The following is a 20,338-nucleotide window of genomic DNA, read 5'->3' as shown; positions in this document are numbered from 1 at the left end:
GTTGGTCCACAGTTCTGTAGGTCTGAAGTCTGGGTGAGCTCTGTTGGGCTCTTCTTAGAGTCTTACAAAGCCTAAATCAAGGTGTTGGCCTGGCTGGGCTCTTATCTGGATGCTCTGGGAACAGTCCATTTCCAAGCTCTATCATATTGTTGGCAGAATAGTTTCTTGTAGCCATAGGACTGAAGTCTCTGTATTAATAGCTGTCAGCTAAGGACCTCTTTCAGCTCCTTAAGTCCCCCTGTGTTCCTTCTCACATGACCCTTCCTTCTTCAAACCACAAGTCCAGTCCTTATGCTTCAAATCTTTTTCACTTCCCTTTCTGCCATCAATAGGAGAAAACTCTCTGCTTTTGAAGGGTGCCTGCTTAGATTAGGCTTACCTGGATAATCTCCCTTTTCATGATATAAACACAGGAATGGCACCAGGGATCAAAAGTCATAGAGACAATCTTAAAATTCTGTGTACCACAGGCGCTCAGAAAATACTCGACAAACCATGCACAAATTGACTGTGTACACAAGCTAGATAACTAAACGTTATATATAATTAAAATTATTTTTTTCCTTTCAGGACAATTCTACTCTTTTTGAAACTTACGATGTTGAACTCATTAAAAAAGATGGACAAAGTCTTGGAATTAGAATTGTTGGTTATGTTGGAACCGCTCAGACAGGTAAATGAATCATTTCTATTTTACATTTGGAAATAATTGTAAAGGATGCTAAGGTTTCTAGAGAGTAAAATTAAATATCTGCAGATTTTAATTTAAACATTGAACAATAAAACCATGAATCTGTAATAGCAACCAATTACAAAAAATGATTAGAGAATCACAGTTTTATCTCAGTAGTTTTATAGCTGGCTCAATAGTCATTAACAAAAGAATTTAATTTATCCAACATAGTGTATAACATTTGAATTGTACCTCCTCTTGTTTCTAAGATAGATATATTTTGAATATTGAGACTGTTGCATATTATGACATTTTACATGTGATAAAGTAAAATGATTACTGTGTATATTTCATATTGTGAATGTCAAAAAATTATTATTATTATGTTTAATTATCAAAAGAAGATAAAACAAATGCTTTAATTAGAATTATTTTTCTTTCATATAAAGGGAATACATTGTAAGAATAAATGCATGGCCCAAGTATCTCTGAATAATACTCCCTGAACTCCAACATGCAAAGCTTTGGTAACTTTCACTGTAAGAGTTACTCTATTATGATAAGAAATCACTATCACTAGTAAGGAAAAATAAATCTTTTTCACAAATATTTGCTAGTAAGATGAAAAGTTAAAGTTATGAAATGTTCTAGTTTTTTAAAAATTGCAAGGTTACAGAGTTAATTTTTTTTAAGTTATTATTTTGCATATTTACAGCAGGTGGAAAGATTAAAAGTGCTAATATATTCAAAGTCCTGAATGAAATTCATGTCAGACCACCTTGTGCTATTTTAGCCTAATGAAATAACTGTTTTCCCTTTAGATTTTTCTAAGTGCCACCATTTTTAGGTTCAGAATTTAAATGAGTTCTAAAGAGCTAAGTATGGATTGTATAATAATGTTGCAAAAAAAAAAATGTACTGAGTAGCTCTTAATATGCTGTCTGGTTAGAGAAATCATAAACTTGTGGTTTATGAACCTTTATTACATTAAGTTTTCAAGTTGTAAACCTAGTGATATACATGCAGAGTAAAATGAAGTGAATGATAGATAACAGAAAATTTGATGTTTATGTTACTGAATAGGAAAAGAATCATTTTACTTCTTTACCCTCAAAAGAAGCTTTTGGGACTGGAGCAAGGGCTGGGGGAGCAGTGTTGAATCCAAACACTAGAACATTTTATAACTCAATATGCTTTTTAAACATGTAGTCTTTCAAAATAGTTTTCGCTTTATTCCCTTCATTGGAACTTTTGAGCAGTTGCTTTGCTTAGTTTTAGAGGGAGTAGAAAAATGAATATAAGAAAAGTCTATTCAGGGAGATAAACATGTAAATAACTGTCAGTTGTTTGAGGATAAATGAAACGTATGTGTTATCAGAAATGCAAGCAAACTATCATCATACAGCAGATGAAAGACTCATTATGACAGAGGGAAATGGAGAATTCACAAAGAAAGAGGCATTTGTACTAAGCATGGAAAAGGAGAAGGATTTAGATAGAAGGGTTGAGGTCGACAGGAATAAAAAATGAGAAAAGGGATAGAATATAGAAAATCCTTGGTGTTTTGGTGGAACATCATGAGTCTTGTGTGTCTGGACTTTTGTCTTATTGGAGCGGTAGTTGGAAGATGAAGTAAAACAAGAAGTTTGGGGCAAATTATGGAGGTCCTTGAATGTGATTCTATGAAATTTACATTTTATCATGTAGGCTGTAGGAATCCATTGTTGTTTATATTCCTTCGACAGACAATATTTTAAGTTCATTTGAAATTGAGATAAAAATATAAAATCTTCCAGAGCTATGGTCTTTCTTTTTCTAACTTTTCTTCCAGCCCTTGCCCATAGGCATGCATACTTTTTATATAGTTGTAATTTTTATATACATTTTATGATATATATAGAAGCTAACATGAGCAGTGAACTAAATGTAGGAAGACCTGTTAGGGCCCTCTTGTCTTAGTGCTGCTGAGAAATGATGAAGGTTTATGGCAAGTCAGCAGTGAGAAGGGAGATGGACCAAGAGAAGAGAATAAGACTTAACCTGAGCTCTCCTGAATTCCAGCTGATACTGGAATGCATTTCATCAAGGTTCCATTACTGATTATTTTTCCAAAAATAGGCATCAATCAAATCATTTCAAATTTGGGTCACTTGTTATGGTGACAGTTTGAAATAATCCATCAGTTTCTCTGCTTGCATTCAGAATAGTATTTATCAAGCCTTCAGTCAGCCCCTTTAGCTAATTAACCTCTTGATATGAATTTTGCAATCAAGGCCTAATTAGAGCTTTCTTCCTTTTTCCATATGTTTTGTGCACTGTAGGAGAAGCTTCAGGGATTTATGTGAAAAGTATAATACCTGGCAGCGCTGCATACCACAATGGTCAAATTCAAGTGAATGACCAAATAGTTGCTGTAAGTAACTGCCCTCTGTTTTAGAACTGAATCAAGTTGGGGGAAAAAGTTATCATTATTATAATATATATGCAATGGGAATGGCTTAATATAGTCTCATAATGTTTTTAAAAAATTAAGTTTGTTAGTGCAGTGAAATCTCATTAATTTGGACTCTCATGGTCCTAAATTTTTTTTAATTAAAAAGAAATTTTTTTTAATTGAAATATAAGTTGATTTACAACATTGTGCCAATCTCTGCTGTACAGTAAAGTGACTCAGTTTTACATGTATATACCTTCATTTTTTAGTATTCTTTTCCATTATGGTTTATCCCAGGAGATTGGATATAGTTCCCTGTGCCATGCAGCAGGACCTTGTTGTTTGTCCATTCTAATTTTTTTTTTTTAACTGCCTGTGAAGAAAGGAGTCACTAATGATATTGACAGGAAAAAAAATACTGTATACATATGTATATTATAATATACATACACATATATTTGAAAGATGCTCTAGCATTCTCTTATAAAACATTTCAAGCACCTCTTTGTGTTCTTTAAATTCATCAATTTTATATGCAATTAATAGGCCATTTACTAAAACTATTTATCTTTGTGAAAGTAGTTTTTCTATTAATAGTAATTTTGAGTATATACAAAATTGAGATATTTTTTGTTTTTGAGAATGCAATCATTGCCTTTTATTAATTCGGATTGTAATTGGTATTTCCTCCATTTAGTAGAAATTAGTTAAATTTTGCAGTTTATTTTCTTTTTCTTTTATAAATTTATTTTATTTTTGGCTCCATTGGGTCTTCGTTGCTGTGCACGGGCTTTTCTCTGGTTGCGGCGATCGGGGGCTACTGTTTGGCAGGTGGATTCTTAACCACTGCACCAGCAGGGAAGCCCTACAGTTTATTTTCATAATAATTTTGAAGCATGTATACACACACATTTAATTTATTGATTTATACAGAAACAAATGTTTGTTGGTATAATTTGAATGTTTGTCCTTCAGGTCCATCTAAGGAAGCACCTTTCATGACCCTTGGCTTTTCCGTTATTGGGCTTAGGAAATGTCTTGTGATTGGCAGTTTGGAGATGAGTGATAAAATTTTGGAGAAGATATTAGGGGGAAAGCTATAGCAGTGGTTTGGCTAGCTTGAAGAAGATTGAGCGAGGAGGCCTGTTGGTCATGATGGACTTAATAAGAATGTGTGATTGGACTTGACTGATATTAGCAAATACCTTTCTTGCATGTGCTTTTTCAGAATACTAGAAAACCTAATGGAGGGAGATCAGTTTCTTCTGGAAAATATCACATAATGATATATAGTAGAGGGGTGAAGTATTGGATGGCCTGTTCACTTTTAGTAATAATGGCTTCTAGTAATACGTCTTGAGAGCTCTGTATAACAACTGACCACCTTTTATGGCACTTTGAATTTTGAATAGCATCAGAGATTAAGACCCTCTACCTTTCTCAGGCTATAAGTTAAGTGTATGCCTTAGGAATACAAGTTTCAGTTTGCTTTCTAGTTTCTCAGAAAATTTGTCAGCATGTTTGACTACTAATTTTTCATCCTTATTCAAAAATACTTTCTTAGGTCTAATACAAATTATTTTGGGGATGAAATGAATTGCCTAACTTTATACTGCCTTGCCAGAATTAAAAGTGGTAGCTAACTTGGAACTTCTGTTTAATGTATCTTTTAATGTTTTAGGTCGATGGTGTGAATATTCAGGGTTTTGCCAACCAGGATGTTGTTGAAGTGTTAAGAAATGCAGGGCAAGTGGTACACCTAACCCTAGTTCGAAGGAAAACATCCTCATCTGCTTCTCCACATGAAGGGCCCTCTGACAGAGGTAATTAATTCCTCTGTCCCTCCGCCTACCTTGTCTGGGTTTGGAAGATCAACTCATTTACGGAAGTTGTTCTATAAGTCTGGGAAGGAAAAACTGCCCACCTTGTGAAAAGTAGCAGTGGAGAAGTGAAATCAATTCATTTATGCCTTGAAGAGTTTCCTTTGCCTATTGTAACGTGCCAGTCCAAATGTTAGAATGTGAACACTGACATGCATTAAGCTCTGAGAGCTTCTCTAAATGGAGATGGAAATCATTTTCCCAAAAACCTTCCAAATTTCATTTATTTCTTATATTTGAATAATAAAGCTTTGCCACATTTTGTTCCAGGGGCTCTCAGTTGTCTAATGCTTTGACGTTGTGCAAACTTCAGGTTTCATATTACCTCTAATGATGTATTTGATTCTAATATTTCTTGATTTACTTTGTGAACTATAGCAAGAGAAAATAAAATATGGATTTCTATTAAGGACACTTTTATTTATAAAATAATATTTGTTACTTTGATTATAAGAATAGTAAATTTTCATTATGGAACAAATGCAAAATTGTATGCATGACAATTTTTAATTCTCAACTTACAAATGTAGATAGATCAACAAAATTTGGCAATCATGGGAACACATTCAATTTAAAATGAATGACTGGGGCTTCCCTTGTGGCACAGTGGTTAAGAATCCACCTGCCAATGCGGGAACATGGGTTTGAGCCCTGGTCCGGGAAGATCCCACATGCCACGGAGCGGCTGGGCCCGTGTGCCACAACTACTGAGCCTGCACTCTAGAGACCTTGAGCCACAATTACTGATCCCATGTGCCACAACTACTGAGGCCCACGAACCTGGAGCCCGTGCTCCACAACAAGAGAAGCCACCTTAATGAGAGGCCGGCACACCGTGGTGAAGAGTAGCTCCTGCTTGCCGCAACTAAAAAGAAAGCCTGTGCACAGCAACGAGGACCCAACACAGCCAAAAATAAATAAATAAATTTACTAAAAAAAAAAAAAAGAATGACTGGCAGGTCTGGGGCCCCGCCCCTTACACTTCTCAAGACTGACCTTCTGGCAGCTGGGCTGCACGCTGAGCCAACATTGACAGGTCCTCGTGATGTGGCCGGACGTGCCCCCTCTCGTGAAATCATGGTGGCATACTGGCGACAAGCTGGACTCAGCTACATCCGATACTCCCAGATCTGTACAAAAGCAGTGAGGGATGCATTGAAGACAGGATTCAAAGCAAATGCCAAGAAGACTTCTGGCAGCAGCATAAAAATTGTGAAAGCGTAAAAGGAATAATTTACTCTGACTACAGCTTGAAATGTTGCATGTTCAAGGTGAAGATGTGTGGGCACGTGTTATGGCAGATTGGAAACGATCTCCCTTCATGGAAAGAAAAAAAACCTGTCTTGTTCATAGATTGACAATGCCAATAAATTAAAGTATGGTTCAAAAAAAATAAAATGAATGACTAATTTTATAACTAGTGGGTAAGAAATAATTCCATTAGAATTTGTCAAACGTTGAGTACCTATTTTTTCCCCTCCTCTGAAGATATAATGAGCCTAGAAATGTTTGCTTTCAACTGATATTAAATTGTATTTACATTGGAACTTTTTAAATTTTATTTTTCATTTATTTATTTGGTTGCACAGGGTCTTAGTTGTGGCACGTGGGCTCCTCAGTTGCAGCTTGTGGGCTCCTTAGTTACGGCTCATCAGTTCCTTAGTTGTGGTATGCGAACTCTTAGTCACGGCATTCATGTGGGATCTAGTTCCCCAACCAGGGATCAAACCTGGGCCCCCTGCATTGGGAGCACGGAGTCTTAACAACCTCGCCACCAGGGAAGTCCCTATGTTGGAACTTTTTAAGTTTTATGTGGTAGTGGAAATTCTGCTGCTGAAAGATAGATGCCCTGTCAACTGCATTGTGTGTATGAAATTTAAAATTGCCTAAATAGTACAGAATGTACAAATGCTGTATTGACCTTAAAGATTTACATAAATATTTATACCATTATAATGGTTTTTAGTAGCTGTGATAGAGCCTTTGGCTTTAGTCTGCTGTATCAGATGAACTATGTCATCTGCGAATTAGCAATTCTTTACTGAGCGTGCCTACATTTTAAATTTGTATTGGGATAGGTTCTGACTCTAGATCTGCACTTCTTCCATGGTTTGGGTGTCCCTCCTGTGTGTTTCACTAGCACCCTTTGAAGAGCACTCTACTGTAGCATTTTTCACACCGTGTTGTAATCACCTGTTTTGTGTGTGGCCACTATAATGTAGGGGAGTGGTTATGCCTGTGTCCCCTGCCCCATTGAACACATCTCTGTGTGCCTTCCTCCTAGTCAGCATTTAAGTTTGTTTTACTGAAACAAACTGCTTGGCTTCTAGCTCTTGTGCAGTACCTTCCTCTGCCATTCAAAATCTTACTGTCTTTTTCTCCTCTAAACTCTTATTTGCATACCTTGTATATACTTATTTGTGTACCAATTTGTATACTACTTGTAGCGTACAACCAATCATGTATTGCTTTGTACTCTGCACACTGTTTAGTGTGTAACTCTTCTCCCCAAGCTACATTAGCAGCTTCTGGCTGGCATTTGTCTTGCTGGCACTGGGCTGTGCATTTAGTTTGTATCAAGAGATTAATGTTCTAAAAAATCCTGTGTGGTTTAAAATGTCATGTGAAGATCATAGGAACTTTTAACTGGTTATATTTTTAAACTTTTTATTATAAAATTTTTTGAACATACAGAAAAATTGAAAACTAATGTAACAGATACCCAAAAACCCACCATTTAGATTCAGCAGTTAACATTTTGCCATGTTTGCATCATCTGTTTACCTTTCTCTGAACCATTTAAGAGTGAGTAGTAGATATCATGACAATTTAGCCCTACATCAGTTATAGCTTCTAAAAATAGTCATGATATCATTATCACACCAAAGAAAATTAATAGTAAGTCCCTAATATCAAATACCCAACACATACTTAAATTTTCCCAATTGCTCCCAAATGTCTTTTGTAGCTCCTTTTTCCACTTCCCTTTCTTCCCCTCGAAAGCCTCATAAAATCAAGATCATTGATTTTTATGCATTGAGCCTATTGCATTGTATTATGCTTCTTTGGTTTCTTAATCTAGAAGAATCCCTTGCCCCTGCCTCCATAGCATAGACTTTTTGAAGGGATTTGGCCATTTGTCACTAGAATGGTACATTCAGAATTTGATTGTTTCCTGTGGTGTCATTTGACTTGTTCCTCTATCCCCTATGTTTCTTGTGAGCTAGGAGCTAGAGCCTTAAATTCAGGTTCAGTATTTTTTTTTTTTTTTTGCGGTACGCGGGCCTCTCACTGCTGTGGCCTCTCCTGTTGCGGACCACAGGCTCCGGACGCGCAGGCCCAGCGGCCACGGCTCACGGGCCCAGCCACTCCGCTGCATGTGGGATCTTCCCAGACCGGGGCACGAACCCGTGTCCCCTGCATCAGTAGGCAGACTCTCAACCGCTGCGCCACCAGGGAAGCCCAGGTTCAATATTTTTGATAAGAATACTTTATAAGTTACATGTGGTTATTTAAAAATAACGTAAAATGATTCTTGTTCAACCTTTCTTGTGTTTAAGAGATACATAATGACTGGCATGCTTGAGATTGAACGCTTACTTAACTCAATTTAGCTAAGGAAGGAAACTGCAACCAGGAGAATACTCTTCCCTTTCCTTCCCATTCACAAGGTTACTTATGTAGAGTTGTTTGTGAAACTCATGATGATGTCATGCCAGAACCTAGGACTGCCCAGAGCAACGGAACCGGCTTCTTCTGCATATCTTGCTCCCTGCCCACCACAGCAGCAGGAACATATGGCCCCCAGTGTTCTCCTCCTTCCCCCCACCCCCCAAGGCTATATTGAAAAGCATCTCCTCCTGCTTTGTCATTGACTTTACCTTGCTTTTCTCTTCCCATTGCCTAGTTCCTTATTCTTTTCAATAATACTACAAGTGTATTTTTTAATGAATTGAGTGGTTATCACAAGTGGCATTTTAACTAAAGGAATCATATGTGTAAGTTACCTGAAAAGTTTATAAGGAGGTTGTGAAATGGGACAATAGAGTGGAATAAGCTTACTTAAATATGGCCTTCATCTGATAGTGATTCAAATTAACAATTCTTATTTTAGGAACTGTGGTAGAACCACCAAAAACACCAGCCCTCTTTCTGACTGGAGCAGTGGAAAAGGAAACTAATTTCAGTGAAGATGAGGAAACTGAAGGAAGAATGGATAATCTAAAAAATGGCAATATACAAACCTCAGAAAAATTGGGTAGGCACGAAGCATTCAATTCAAAGCTTTCTCTCTTTATAGTTAATATAATATGAGGAATTTTAGAGGCATTTTTAGAGATATAAAATAAGATATTCTTAATATCAACATCTTAACACTTGTGGCAGTTGAGAATCGAGCATACTGTGGTTTAATCATTGTTTAATTATGTTGATTTTTTTTTTTTTTTTGCGGTACACGGGCCTCTCACTGTTGTGGCCTCTCCCGTTGCGGAGCACAGGCTCCGGACGCACAGGCTTAGTGGCCATGGCTCACGGGCCCAGCCGCTCCGCGGCATGTGGGATCCTCCCGGACTGGGGCACGAACCCATGTCCCCTGCATTGGCAGGTGGACTCTCAACCACTGCACCACCAGGGAAGCCCAATTATGTTGATTTTGAATACATTTTATTAGTGTGATAACTTTTAATCTTGTCGGCATTTTTAATTACTGCATACTTTAGCTTGTATTATTATCATCGATATAGCTATAGATATACAGCTGTCTGTAAACATATAGCAGTATTTCCTTTTCACCATTACAATAATGTATACATTTTTATATATTTTATCAAATTTCCAGGTTGCTATATATTTATTGTTTAATTTTCTTTTTAATTGATGTGCAGCTTTGTCCTTGTGCTTTGTTCTTTGATACCTTGTCTACTCTAGTTGACTGTATTCTGTAAGCATGTTGAGTAACAGTCTCACACAGTTTCCTATACAAAGGCACTCAGGGAAGCCTTGCCAGTTGGATGAAATGGACTAAAACTTCATCCATGTCCACGTTGGCTTTTGGCTTTGATTGCCTTCTCTTGGGAAAGAATGGCCTGAAGGAAGGAGTAAACCCCTCATTCAAGTTTTAAAATTTCCTATAGTTTGGAAATTTAACTTGTTCTTTTTGACCCAAGTAGATTGCAGTTAATTTTTGCTCTTTAAATACATGTGAACCCAGAGAGATGTACAATGAACTATCAGGTGAAAATCAAATACATTCTAAAGTTAGAAATATTTTTAGAAATATCTGCTCTTTTTGGATCAACCTCACTACCTTTTTTTTTTTTTTTCCCATGAGTATATATAATTTCAGCTAGAGAGTTAGACCAAATTCTTCCAACTGTTACGAAGTTAACTCTCTTTTTGCTGTAGGGGCAGAACTGTTTTCCCTTCTTCTCGTCTAGTTCTTTTGGCTAGTCTAATGATTAAATCGACATAAGACAGATTAACACAGGAGAAAAACTAATTTCCTATGTGTAAGAGTCCCATAAAAATATGAGCCCCAAGGGCAAGTTGGGCAATTGAAGCTTCTGTGCTATCCTGAGTTAAGGAATGGGATAGGGGCCTGGGCCTTCCAAGGGGAGGAGAGTAATTTACAGGATGATAAGAAGAGCAGATGTTTGGTAATTAGAAGTTTGCCCAGCCATGCAGATAGGCCTTTCAAATAAAAAAGTTATCTCTGGTAATATCTGTCTTTCTGGTACAGGTTCCCTATCTAAATTCTTTTAGGTAGTTAAGGGAGAGGTGAAAGTTTTTCCTGAGTCTGCTCCGTCTTGATTGCCTTCAGCTGAAAATAATCCACATGCCAAAGTGGCAATATTTGGGGGTGGCATATTCTGCTCCCCTTCATTGCCGTTGGAATAGTCGTTTCAGAGCATCATAATATTCATTTTTGTGTGTGATCATTTTGTGTAGCCAAGGATTTATTGAGCTGCTTAAAATAAATCTCTTTCCTCTGGTACTTAGGCCTTTGTGCTGTGCTTTGAAACTCATGACTGTGATTTCATTGTATGACTGAAAGGTAAAAATATAGTCAAAAGAATTGTAGGTGAAATATCGACATTATTTTATACGTGTATAAAATATCTTTAAATATCATGTTTTTAAGCTTACAGTTCAACCAATACATTGCAAATTTTATTCAAATTAGCCTACCACATAGGAAACTGCTGCCTGTAAGAAATTTAATAGAACTCTTAATGTGATTTCTTACGGAAATGTTAACAGAGTAGGAACAAAGGTGCAGAGCCTACCTGAATGATATTTTGTTTTTAATAGGATCTTCAGTTAGTTATCCTCGAAATGTAATCTAGCATATCAGTTAACATAGTTACTTTATGGATATGCTTTTGTAAATCTAGTAATTTTAAGTCCTTTAGTGTTCATTAGTCTTAGTCTCTGATTTTTGAGGTTAGCCTGTTTTACTTAATGATTTGTATTCTGTAATTAAGCATGATATGCATCCGAGATTAGATGTCTGCTGAAGGCTTGAAAAAACTGATATTGCAAGTTATGTTTGATTTTAGGCAGATGGTTATATCAGTTGTGGTGTTTTGTGACTTGTCCAATCTTGTGACAAAATTGAGTTTTTCTTAAAAAAGGTGGAGGTTTGTTTATTTTCTGCTGCTACTGTGGATCTAAATTGAAATTACAGTTTTAGTACTTTGATTTTTGTCTATTAGGCATCATTCAGACTACAGACTTCTGGCTAAGATCATACGGAGGACAGGCAGGATACTTAAAATCTGTCTGCGCTCTTTAAAATCATCTGACCCATGCAAAAAAGGCAATATTACCCTTAAGTAAGAAAGTTATAAAGATATGACAGGGCTTCCCTGGTGGCGCAGTGGTTGAGGGTCCGCCTGCCGATGCAGGGGACGCGAGTTTGTGACCTGGTCGGGGAAGATCCCACGTGCCGTGGAGCGGCTGGGCCCGTGAGCCATGGCCGCTGAGCCTGTGCGTCCGGAGCCTGTGCTCTGCAACGGGAAAGGCCACAGCAGTGAGAGGCCCTCGTACCGCAAAAAGTAAAAAAAAAAAAAAAAAAGATAACCACGTAGCCACAAAAGACCCAAGTAAAACAAAATTTCTATTGTATTAAAGCTCACGCAACTCACTGGTTGAATTAAACCAGAAAAGCTTTTATATCTGCCCAAGTGAAAATTTGATTGGGTCATGTTGATATGCCTTGTTTATAGTAAAGATATTTTGATAAGTTTTTACTTTTCCTGTGGGTGAGTGGAAGGTACTACTCTGAAGTGATTAACATTCACCTTAAATCCTTGTTTGTCCTAACATAGCATAAACCAAAGCCAGATGCATTTTACTTGTAAGCCACAGGATGTTTGTATACAAACTATATAATTCAAATTTCATTTATAACTCATCATTTCCTCTTCCCTTTAAAATATTCCTTAACAGCAAAAGCCCCATCATAATTTGGTCACAGACCAAATTTACATTTTACATTAGTAAAATGTAAAATTTTACATTCTACATTAGTCTTACAAGTCACCTCTGATTTACTTTACCTAATAGACCTAAGTTAATGCACTTTCCTTTTTATTTATTTCCCTTTTACTTACTGAAGCTGTGCTGTTATGGAAGAATTTAGTAGTTTAGTGTGTTTAGCTCACAGTAGTTTCAATGTTTTGTTTATTGATTTTTTTAATCCAGAAGGAGTCCCAGCCTCTTTAGAAAATGAGCTGAAATCCAGATGGGAAAACCTACTGGGCCCTGATTATGAAGTAATGGTATGTTAAAATCTTTTAATAAAAAACACTCATGTCTCATCTCATGTCAATGAAATGTAGCTCTGAATGCTACAATTGAAAGAAATGGGAGAGTCGAAGAATAGCCGGTCTGGCCTTTATTTTTTCCTCCTGTGTTTCTTCCGTACTGGATCAATTAATTGATTTTTTTTTTTTTTCATTTTAAGCTGCAAGGACAGTTAAGGACTGCAGATAAGTTTCAGTTACAATTAGCAGACACTCAGTTCATGTGGAAACAATTTAAGTCAACAATAGGCAGAAAAATGTTAGGAGAGAAAGGACTTGCCTTTAAATTTATAACCTGTATCAGCTGCTTAAAATTGCTGGCATTTTTATGATTGCTTTTATGATCTGTTTGTTTTATTATACACTGAAAGGGCTGTGGATATTAGTCCTGTGTTTCACGAAGAATCTTACAGTTTTATGAGAAAAATGAAAGAATGCTTATCAAATGTATTTGGGAGAACAGGAAGTAATTTCGGTTAGGTATAAGTTTATATGCCAGTGGTCCATTAGGCTTCCTTTCACCTGTTATTAGATTCACTGAGTAAGGGATTGATTACATTTCCCCATATGAATCCACATGAAAACAGAAAGCTGCACTTAGAAAAGCCTCTACAGTGTTCACTAAATGTGTTAGTAATAAAGTATTCTATTAAATTTCTTTTGTCTTTCACGTTTTCTTACATATGTTTGTCATTAGTACTTGTTGGCTGGTTGGAGATTTTTTTTTTTCTCTTCTAGCCACTATCTATTGTTAGACATTTTCCAGTGTCATTAAGATGAGTCAAAACAGTGCATACTTCCTCTTCTTACTTGTTTTGTACTTGCATGTCGGTCCTCATGAACTGCTGCTTCTTTACTTCATAGATTTCAAAGCTGTTTTTTCATTAGGTTATCACCTAGCAAGTGACCTTTTCTGCTCTCCTGAGTGGTTGATATTTAAAGTAGCTTGGTGTGCCAGTATTTTTAAATGGTCAGTTTTGCGATGATCTCTTTTCGGTTAAAAATTTATCCTCTTTATAACCACCTTTCCAAATTTTATTTATCATGTGGTGAGGTCATAACAGAGGGGCTAGAAAGAGGAGACAGAATTTGAAGTTGGAAATTTAAAGTGACAGTTTATTCATTAAGAGTTGTAACATGTTCTGAGGGACGAGGCGACAAAAGGAGAAGCCAGGCAAGACGGATGAATGAATGCATACATGCAAATATGCGTATATACATTCATGCATGTGCTCCAGTGTTTCTTACTTTATTTTCTTCCAGAATCTACTTATCTGAAGTGCAGTACTTTTAGAAGCCTTAGTTGGACCACTGTTTAACTTATCCCCTCCCTCCAGATGCACCATATTCTATTAACAACTTACAGATGCAAATCATCAGTGCAGTATTTTGCTTGCACGGAATTCACTTCTGTGGGTGTCCACCATTGAAGCTCAGAACAATAGTTTTAGGCCAGGATTAAAAGCTTTCAGTATTCCACGATCTTTCCACCAGTCCAGGTCTTTTGTTTGTGTCCTTGCCAGCTCTTTCTCCTAGGGAAATGGTTTGAGCTTGCTGTAGAAAGTCAGATGCTTCAGTTTTTCCAAACTTCTCTGATTTTTCTGACCTTGAAAAGTTTGTTTCAAGGCCTGGGTTTAGAAGTAAAAATGACCATACTCTTGGTTTTGTCAAAAGAATAAAATTTTTATGGCTTTAATACAATGGAGGATTATATTAAAATTTTAGGGGCTATGGATTTTTAAAAATAGTACATGTACTTGTCCATCACCTTCTAGTTCAACTTTTGCATAATTTATGAAAAAAGATTGCTGTGGAGAACAATAACAACACAAAAGCGAATATACTCTGAAATTTTACATTATGTGTTATGGATTTCAGAAACGTGGAAAAGACTTTAGATGGAGTTATCAACGTATAGGTTTTATACAGATTTTTTTCAGAAAGCCTAGGAAGAAATAAAGTTATGCTTTTACAAATATTGGAAATATTCTTTCTTGTGAATTTAGATTGCTACTTTGGACACACAGATTGCAGACGATGCTGAGTTACAGAAATATTCAAAGGTAAGCATTATTTTTTATTTTTTATAAATTTATTTATTTATTTTTGGCTGCGTTGGGTCTTTGTTGCTGCGCGCGGGCTTCTCTAGTTGCAGCGAGCGGGGGCTAGTCTTCCTTGTGCTGCGCATGCTTCTGATTGCGGTGGCTTTTCTTGCTGTGGAGCACGGGCTCTAGGCGCACGGGCTTCAGTCGTTGTGGCACCTGAGCTCAGTAGTTGTAGCTCATGGGCTCTAGAGAACAGGCTCAGTAGTTGTGGCACATGGGCTTAGTTGCTCTGAAGCACGTGGTATCTTCCCGGACCAGGGCCCCAAGCCGTGTCCCCTGCATTGGCAGGCGGATCCTTAACCACTGCGCCACCAGGGAAGTCCCTGTTTTTTAAACTGTTGCCAGTTTTTTGTTGTTTGAAGAACTTTCTCTAAGTTCTTGTCAAAGAAGCTAGATTAGTGCTATGATCTAAAGTTTTCAGAATTTAGTTTTAGAGGTTTTCTGGAAATGTAGTAGTTTCTGACTGTTAAGAAACGTGATGGTTAGATATGCCTGGGAAGAACGTGGGCCACTTCCAGAAGCCAAAATCCCTGGTGTGACTGCTTTGCCAACCTTAAAGGTAGTATGCAGAGCGGCCTTGTGCAGAGCATGTTAGCTTTTCAGATATTGTAAGTCCTTTTAAAATGTTTCCTAAAATTCAAGACCATGATATAGACTTAAAAAAAAAAATCTTACCGGTCCAGATGTTTAAGAACAAAAAAGTGGCTTATCTTTTGAGATAGGCAATGCTTTTTCTTGGACTTAAAAAATTTTGTATTGAGACCTTTATTTCTAATGGCAAAATGCCAGAAGGTAACTTTTACAGTTTTTCCTAACATTTTTAGTGACCTCTCACTGCAAATTAATTTCATAGTCCCCACTCTGGATAATCAAAGGCCAGGGTAATTGAAACTTAGAGAAGCCTTCCAGGTGGCTTTCTCAATAAATAATGAGAAAGGAAAGGTTTTCCTGTCCGAATAGTTTCAGAAATTATACCATAATCCCACCTGAGGTATATGAGCTAAGCCCAGCTTAAACTGTCATATGCAGTATTCAGAATGAGTTTTCTGTGTCCCATGTGGGTTTGGTAAGAAGTCCTCTCTTTAGATAGTTCTACCATTTCCTTCTTTGGGTATTTGTGATGAATATTTTCCTTCTAAAATTTTATGTTACATGTGCTGTTATTTTTAGGTTGGAATTTTCACAGCCGATGCTGTGGGGAGTATTTCTTTCCTTGTAAGCTAGCCTGCATTTGGAGTCACTTCCTTGCTGGGCTGTGTGGGCCAACTGACCAGGCTTTCCTCAGATGTGCAATATGAAGGAACACGCACAGCTTGTACTTAAAACTATTTACAATATCATATTTAGGTTAGATCAGTCACTGATTACTAATTCCATCTAAATTTGTTGAGAGGAGTTTAATTCAAAATAAGAGTAAGGAATATAAATCCCTCATCAAACTTCACATGTTATTAATTACCGCAGTATAGTTTACTGGTGACATGGACTCTGGCGTCAAACTGCCTGGGTTCAGATTCTGGCTTATCCATTTACTAGCTTGTAAAATTATCTAGACTCTATGTTTCAGTTTTGTTGTCTGTAAAAGGAAGATATTAATAGATTAGTACCTATCTCATGGGTTGTATAGGAATTAAATTTAATGTGCCTAGAGTAGTTGCAAGCACATAGGATATTGTTAATATTTTTACTGTCATTCATAAAAATCAATGATGCTTTTCCTGAAAATTGTTCTTTAATTTACGCTAAACTCTTAGATAGTAGATATTTTCTATTTACCAGTCTTCCACTTAACTGAATTTCCTGTGCCTAATCTGCCCGTCTATTGAGTCCTTAATTTTAGTTGTTATATTTTTCTATTCTAGAATTTATTTTATCCCTTTTTAGATCGTAATTCTTTTGGAGGAGTTCTCAATTTTAAAAAATCTGTAGTTGCCATCTTTTTCTGTATTTCTTGAACATATTAATCATAGCTTATAAGGACTTAAAATAATTAATTCCAATATGTGGATCAACTTTAGATGTGTTTCTGTGATTTGATGTTTTTCTCTCGTTATAGTTATTTGGTTGTATATCTCGTCATGCCATAATTTGACTGAATGTTCGATATTATGTACGCCAGCTACGAAAGGCGTCAGGTGATGTCATCTCCATCCAGAAGAGTCACTGTTTCTTCTAATAAGGAGATACTCTGTGTGTGTGTGGGGGGGGTACAGGTGGGCGATCATCTCTGAGGCGAGGCAGAGGTACCTTTCGGGTAAGGTTCAGACTCTCTTGTTGCCTTTGCTCCTAACACATGGCCTTCCAGGTATTCCAGTGAGTCTGCGGTGTTTACCAATCCCTTCTCCCTGGTGGGACCTGAACTCCAATTCTCCCTTAGTACTTTGGGACTGTAGAAATCTTTGCTTAGCTCTTCAGAGGTTTCCTGAGGAACTTTTAGCCTCCTTGCCCGTTAGAACTCCAGAGACGTCCTTGGAGGAAAACATGCCCTTGCTCAGGCTCAGTTCATCGTGCAGTTCAGCTTTAGTTGTCCTTACATGTTCAAAGCCGTAAGACCCTGTATCATCGATTCTATAATGAGAAAAAAGGATCATAACCCCACACGGTACATCTTAAAGAATGTCATTGTTTTTCTCCAGGCAGAACATGTTCTCTTTCACCTTCATCCCTAGTTCCTTGCCACCAGTCTAACTTTATCTTCTTCCTGATCAGCTTCTATGAATTATGTCTACTTGTACTCAGTTACACTGGTGTAATGATGTGGAAAGTCTTCGAGTCAAACAGACTTTCAGAACCACCTCACCAGTACATTCAACTGTTCATCCATTCATCAATTATTTATTGATATCTACTCAGTGCCAAGTCCTCTACTGGGTGCTGGGGTTTCAGAAGAGAACAGGAAAAAAAAAATCGCTGTCCTGTAGAACTGACATTTTAGTAGGGGGAGATACAAAATAAGTCATAATTTCTGTAGTACAGATGATGTGTGCCATGCAGGGAAAATGGATAAGGAATTCAGGAGAGAGTGTGGGTTTGCAATTTTAGATAGGTTGACCAGGAAAAGCCTCCTTAAGAAGGTAACATTTGAGGAAATACTTTAGGAGGTGAAATAAGCAGCCTAATTTTTCTTCTACATAATAGGAACAATAATACCTATGTTGTAGAAGGTTAAATATAAATATATTTAATACATGCCCTAATTAATATAGCACAATGCCAACATGTAAGAACCGTTTGATAAATGGTGGTTTTGTTTCCCAGTTGTATACTTCTAGTACTTTTAGTCTCTGACCTTCTAAAGGCTCCTTTAAAAAAAGAAAAGCTATTTTAAAACATTTAATTGAAATTTTGTTGTAGCAAAAGTTTTTTTTTTTAATTTTTTGCACTAGAAGAGTCAGCCATAATTGCAGTATTCTCTTTTCATATTTAGTTGTTGCCTGTATATGTTTACATATCTGTAGTTGGTATACCCATTCTTTTGTGTAACATACATGTCAGAGGAGGGATGTATGCTTTTTCTATGTAAAATTATCACACTTATTTACTCTTTTTTTTTTTTTTGCGGTACACAGGCCTCTACTGTTGTGGCCTCTCCTGTTGCGGAGCACAGGCTCCGGACACGCAGGCTCAGCGGCCATGGCTCATGGGCCCAGCTGCTCTGTGGCCTGTGGGATCTTCCCGGACCGGGGCACGAACCCGTGTCCCCTGCATCAGCAGGCGGACTCTCAACCACTGCGCCACCAGGGAAGCCCCATATTTACTCTTTTGTACATTGATTTCTTAATTACAAATGTCCACAGATTGATTTGTTGTTGTGTTTTTTTGAGCCATGCTGTGCAGCTTGTGGGATCTTCGTTCCCCAACCAGGGATTGAACCCGGGTCATGGCAGTGAAAGTGCTGAGTCCTAACCACTGGACTGCACAGATTGATTATTTTGATGAACTATAATTTTTAAAAATCCTCTTAAAATTGGAAGTTTAGTTCTTAATTCAGTAGCTTCTAATTTCTCCCTACAATATGTAAAGAAGACTGGCCTGTCCAAACCCATTTCACACGTGAGGATGCTGAAGTTTGCATAGGTCGAATGAATCACCTTAAATTACACAACTGGATAGTAGCAGAGGCAGCTTGCAGATTAGAGAGCTTTCTTTCCTTCCTGAAATATTTACAGAGCTCCTACTCTACGCCAGACACTGCACTACCAACTGTGGGAAGCAAAATAGAAAAGGTCCTTGCTCTCCTAGAGTCTGGGTTCTGGGCTTTGGTCAGGGCATGATAATAAACAAGTAAAAAATAACCTGAGAAGATAGTTATAAACTGTAAAAAGTGATGCAAAGAAGTGCTTGTAAGAAGTGATGATGATTCAAGAAGCATAAACAGGGTGATGAGAATATAACTGGGGGGCACCTTAGAGAGAGAGCTGGGGAAAGCCTTTCCGAGTTTAGGCTTGAAGGATAAGAATGTGGTGAACGGCAGGTACAGGTGGAAAAGAGCTGTCCTGTGGGAGGAATGGAAGTTGTTTGTTCAGAGTGTCTCAGTCAAACTAAATGAAGAGTAGGATGTTGTTAGGTGAGGAAGACCAGGTGCTTACAGGGCCTCGAGATCCATGCTGGTAAGCCTGGGTTTTATTCTCAGTGCCACGTAATACTGGTGGAAGGTTCTAAGCAGGATAGTGTCATGCTGTGAGGTCAAGGATGTAGGGTTTTTGTTTGTTTGTTTGCCTTAAAATATTTATCTATTTGGTTGTGCCAGGTCTTAGCTGTGGCTTCTGGGCTCCTTGGTTGCGGCATGCATGTGGGATCTAGTTCCCTGACCAGGGATCAAACCCGGGCCCCCAGCATTGGGAGCGTGGAGTCTTAACCACTGCACCACCAGGGAAGTCCCAAGACTGTAGGTTTTTCCTCTGTCCCGACAGATTTCTGATTAGGAAAATCATGTTTCACAGCTATAGCTGGTGTTTCTAAGGGTTTAACTGTCTCTAGTTGGTCACTCCAGTTCCCACCTCATAGCTGCTTCTCTTGAAGAGATGCTGATTCAAGAAGCATCTTCCTATATGACAAGCCAGTGTTAATAGACAAGATTTCCTTTTGAGGTGGATGCAGTTGTACAGAAAGAGAGAGGTGAAAACAATTTACAGTGGTTTGAACATTAGCTGCACTGCTTCTAGGAAGCTGTTAATCATGACACAAGAAGTTTCCCCGCATCTGGGGAGACTTGCACTTTGAGGGGTGGCTTTCTTGGCAAGTGTTTACTATTAAGATAATCAAGACACTATGAGGGAGAAGCATTATGCTCATGCCAGTGACCTTTCTGCTGGCCGTCAACTGTAATATGAAGTGAGCATTAGTAAGATCTGTGGTGTGGGAAACAAAAGACCAGGCCCTGTTCTCTGGTTTTGACAAGACAGACTGACAAATTTCACTTTATTTCCTTCCTGAAT

The 20,338-nt window shown here is 37.6% G+C and overlaps 1 protein-coding gene across 9 annotated transcripts in view; it reads left to right on the top strand.

Moving 5' to 3' along the window:
- The window catches only part of PATJ (PATJ crumbs cell polarity complex component), a 357,190-nt gene that overhangs the window by 44,091 nt on the left and 292,761 nt on the right, over positions 1 to 20,338 (top strand). For all 9 annotated transcript variants that reach the window (XM_082652883.1, XM_082652885.1, XM_082652881.1 and 6 more), the window contains 6 exons: positions 571 to 673; positions 2,995 to 3,086; positions 4,789 to 4,930; positions 9,102 to 9,245; positions 12,695 to 12,771; positions 14,802 to 14,858. In XM_082652883.1, the coding sequence (XP_082509009.1) occupies positions 571 to 673; positions 2,995 to 3,086; positions 4,789 to 4,930; positions 9,102 to 9,245; positions 12,695 to 12,771; positions 14,802 to 14,858 (615 nt within the window). The remainder of the gene's footprint in view (positions 1 to 570; positions 674 to 2,994; positions 3,087 to 4,788; positions 4,931 to 9,101; positions 9,246 to 12,694; positions 12,772 to 14,801; positions 14,859 to 20,338) is intronic.

Source organism: Grampus griseus (genome assembly GCF_964374135.1).
Source record: "Grampus griseus genome assembly, chromosome: 1".
Taxonomy (NCBI): domain Eukaryota; kingdom Metazoa; phylum Chordata; class Mammalia; order Artiodactyla; family Delphinidae; genus Grampus; species Grampus griseus.
This window is presented reverse-complemented; position numbering and strand designations above follow the sequence as displayed.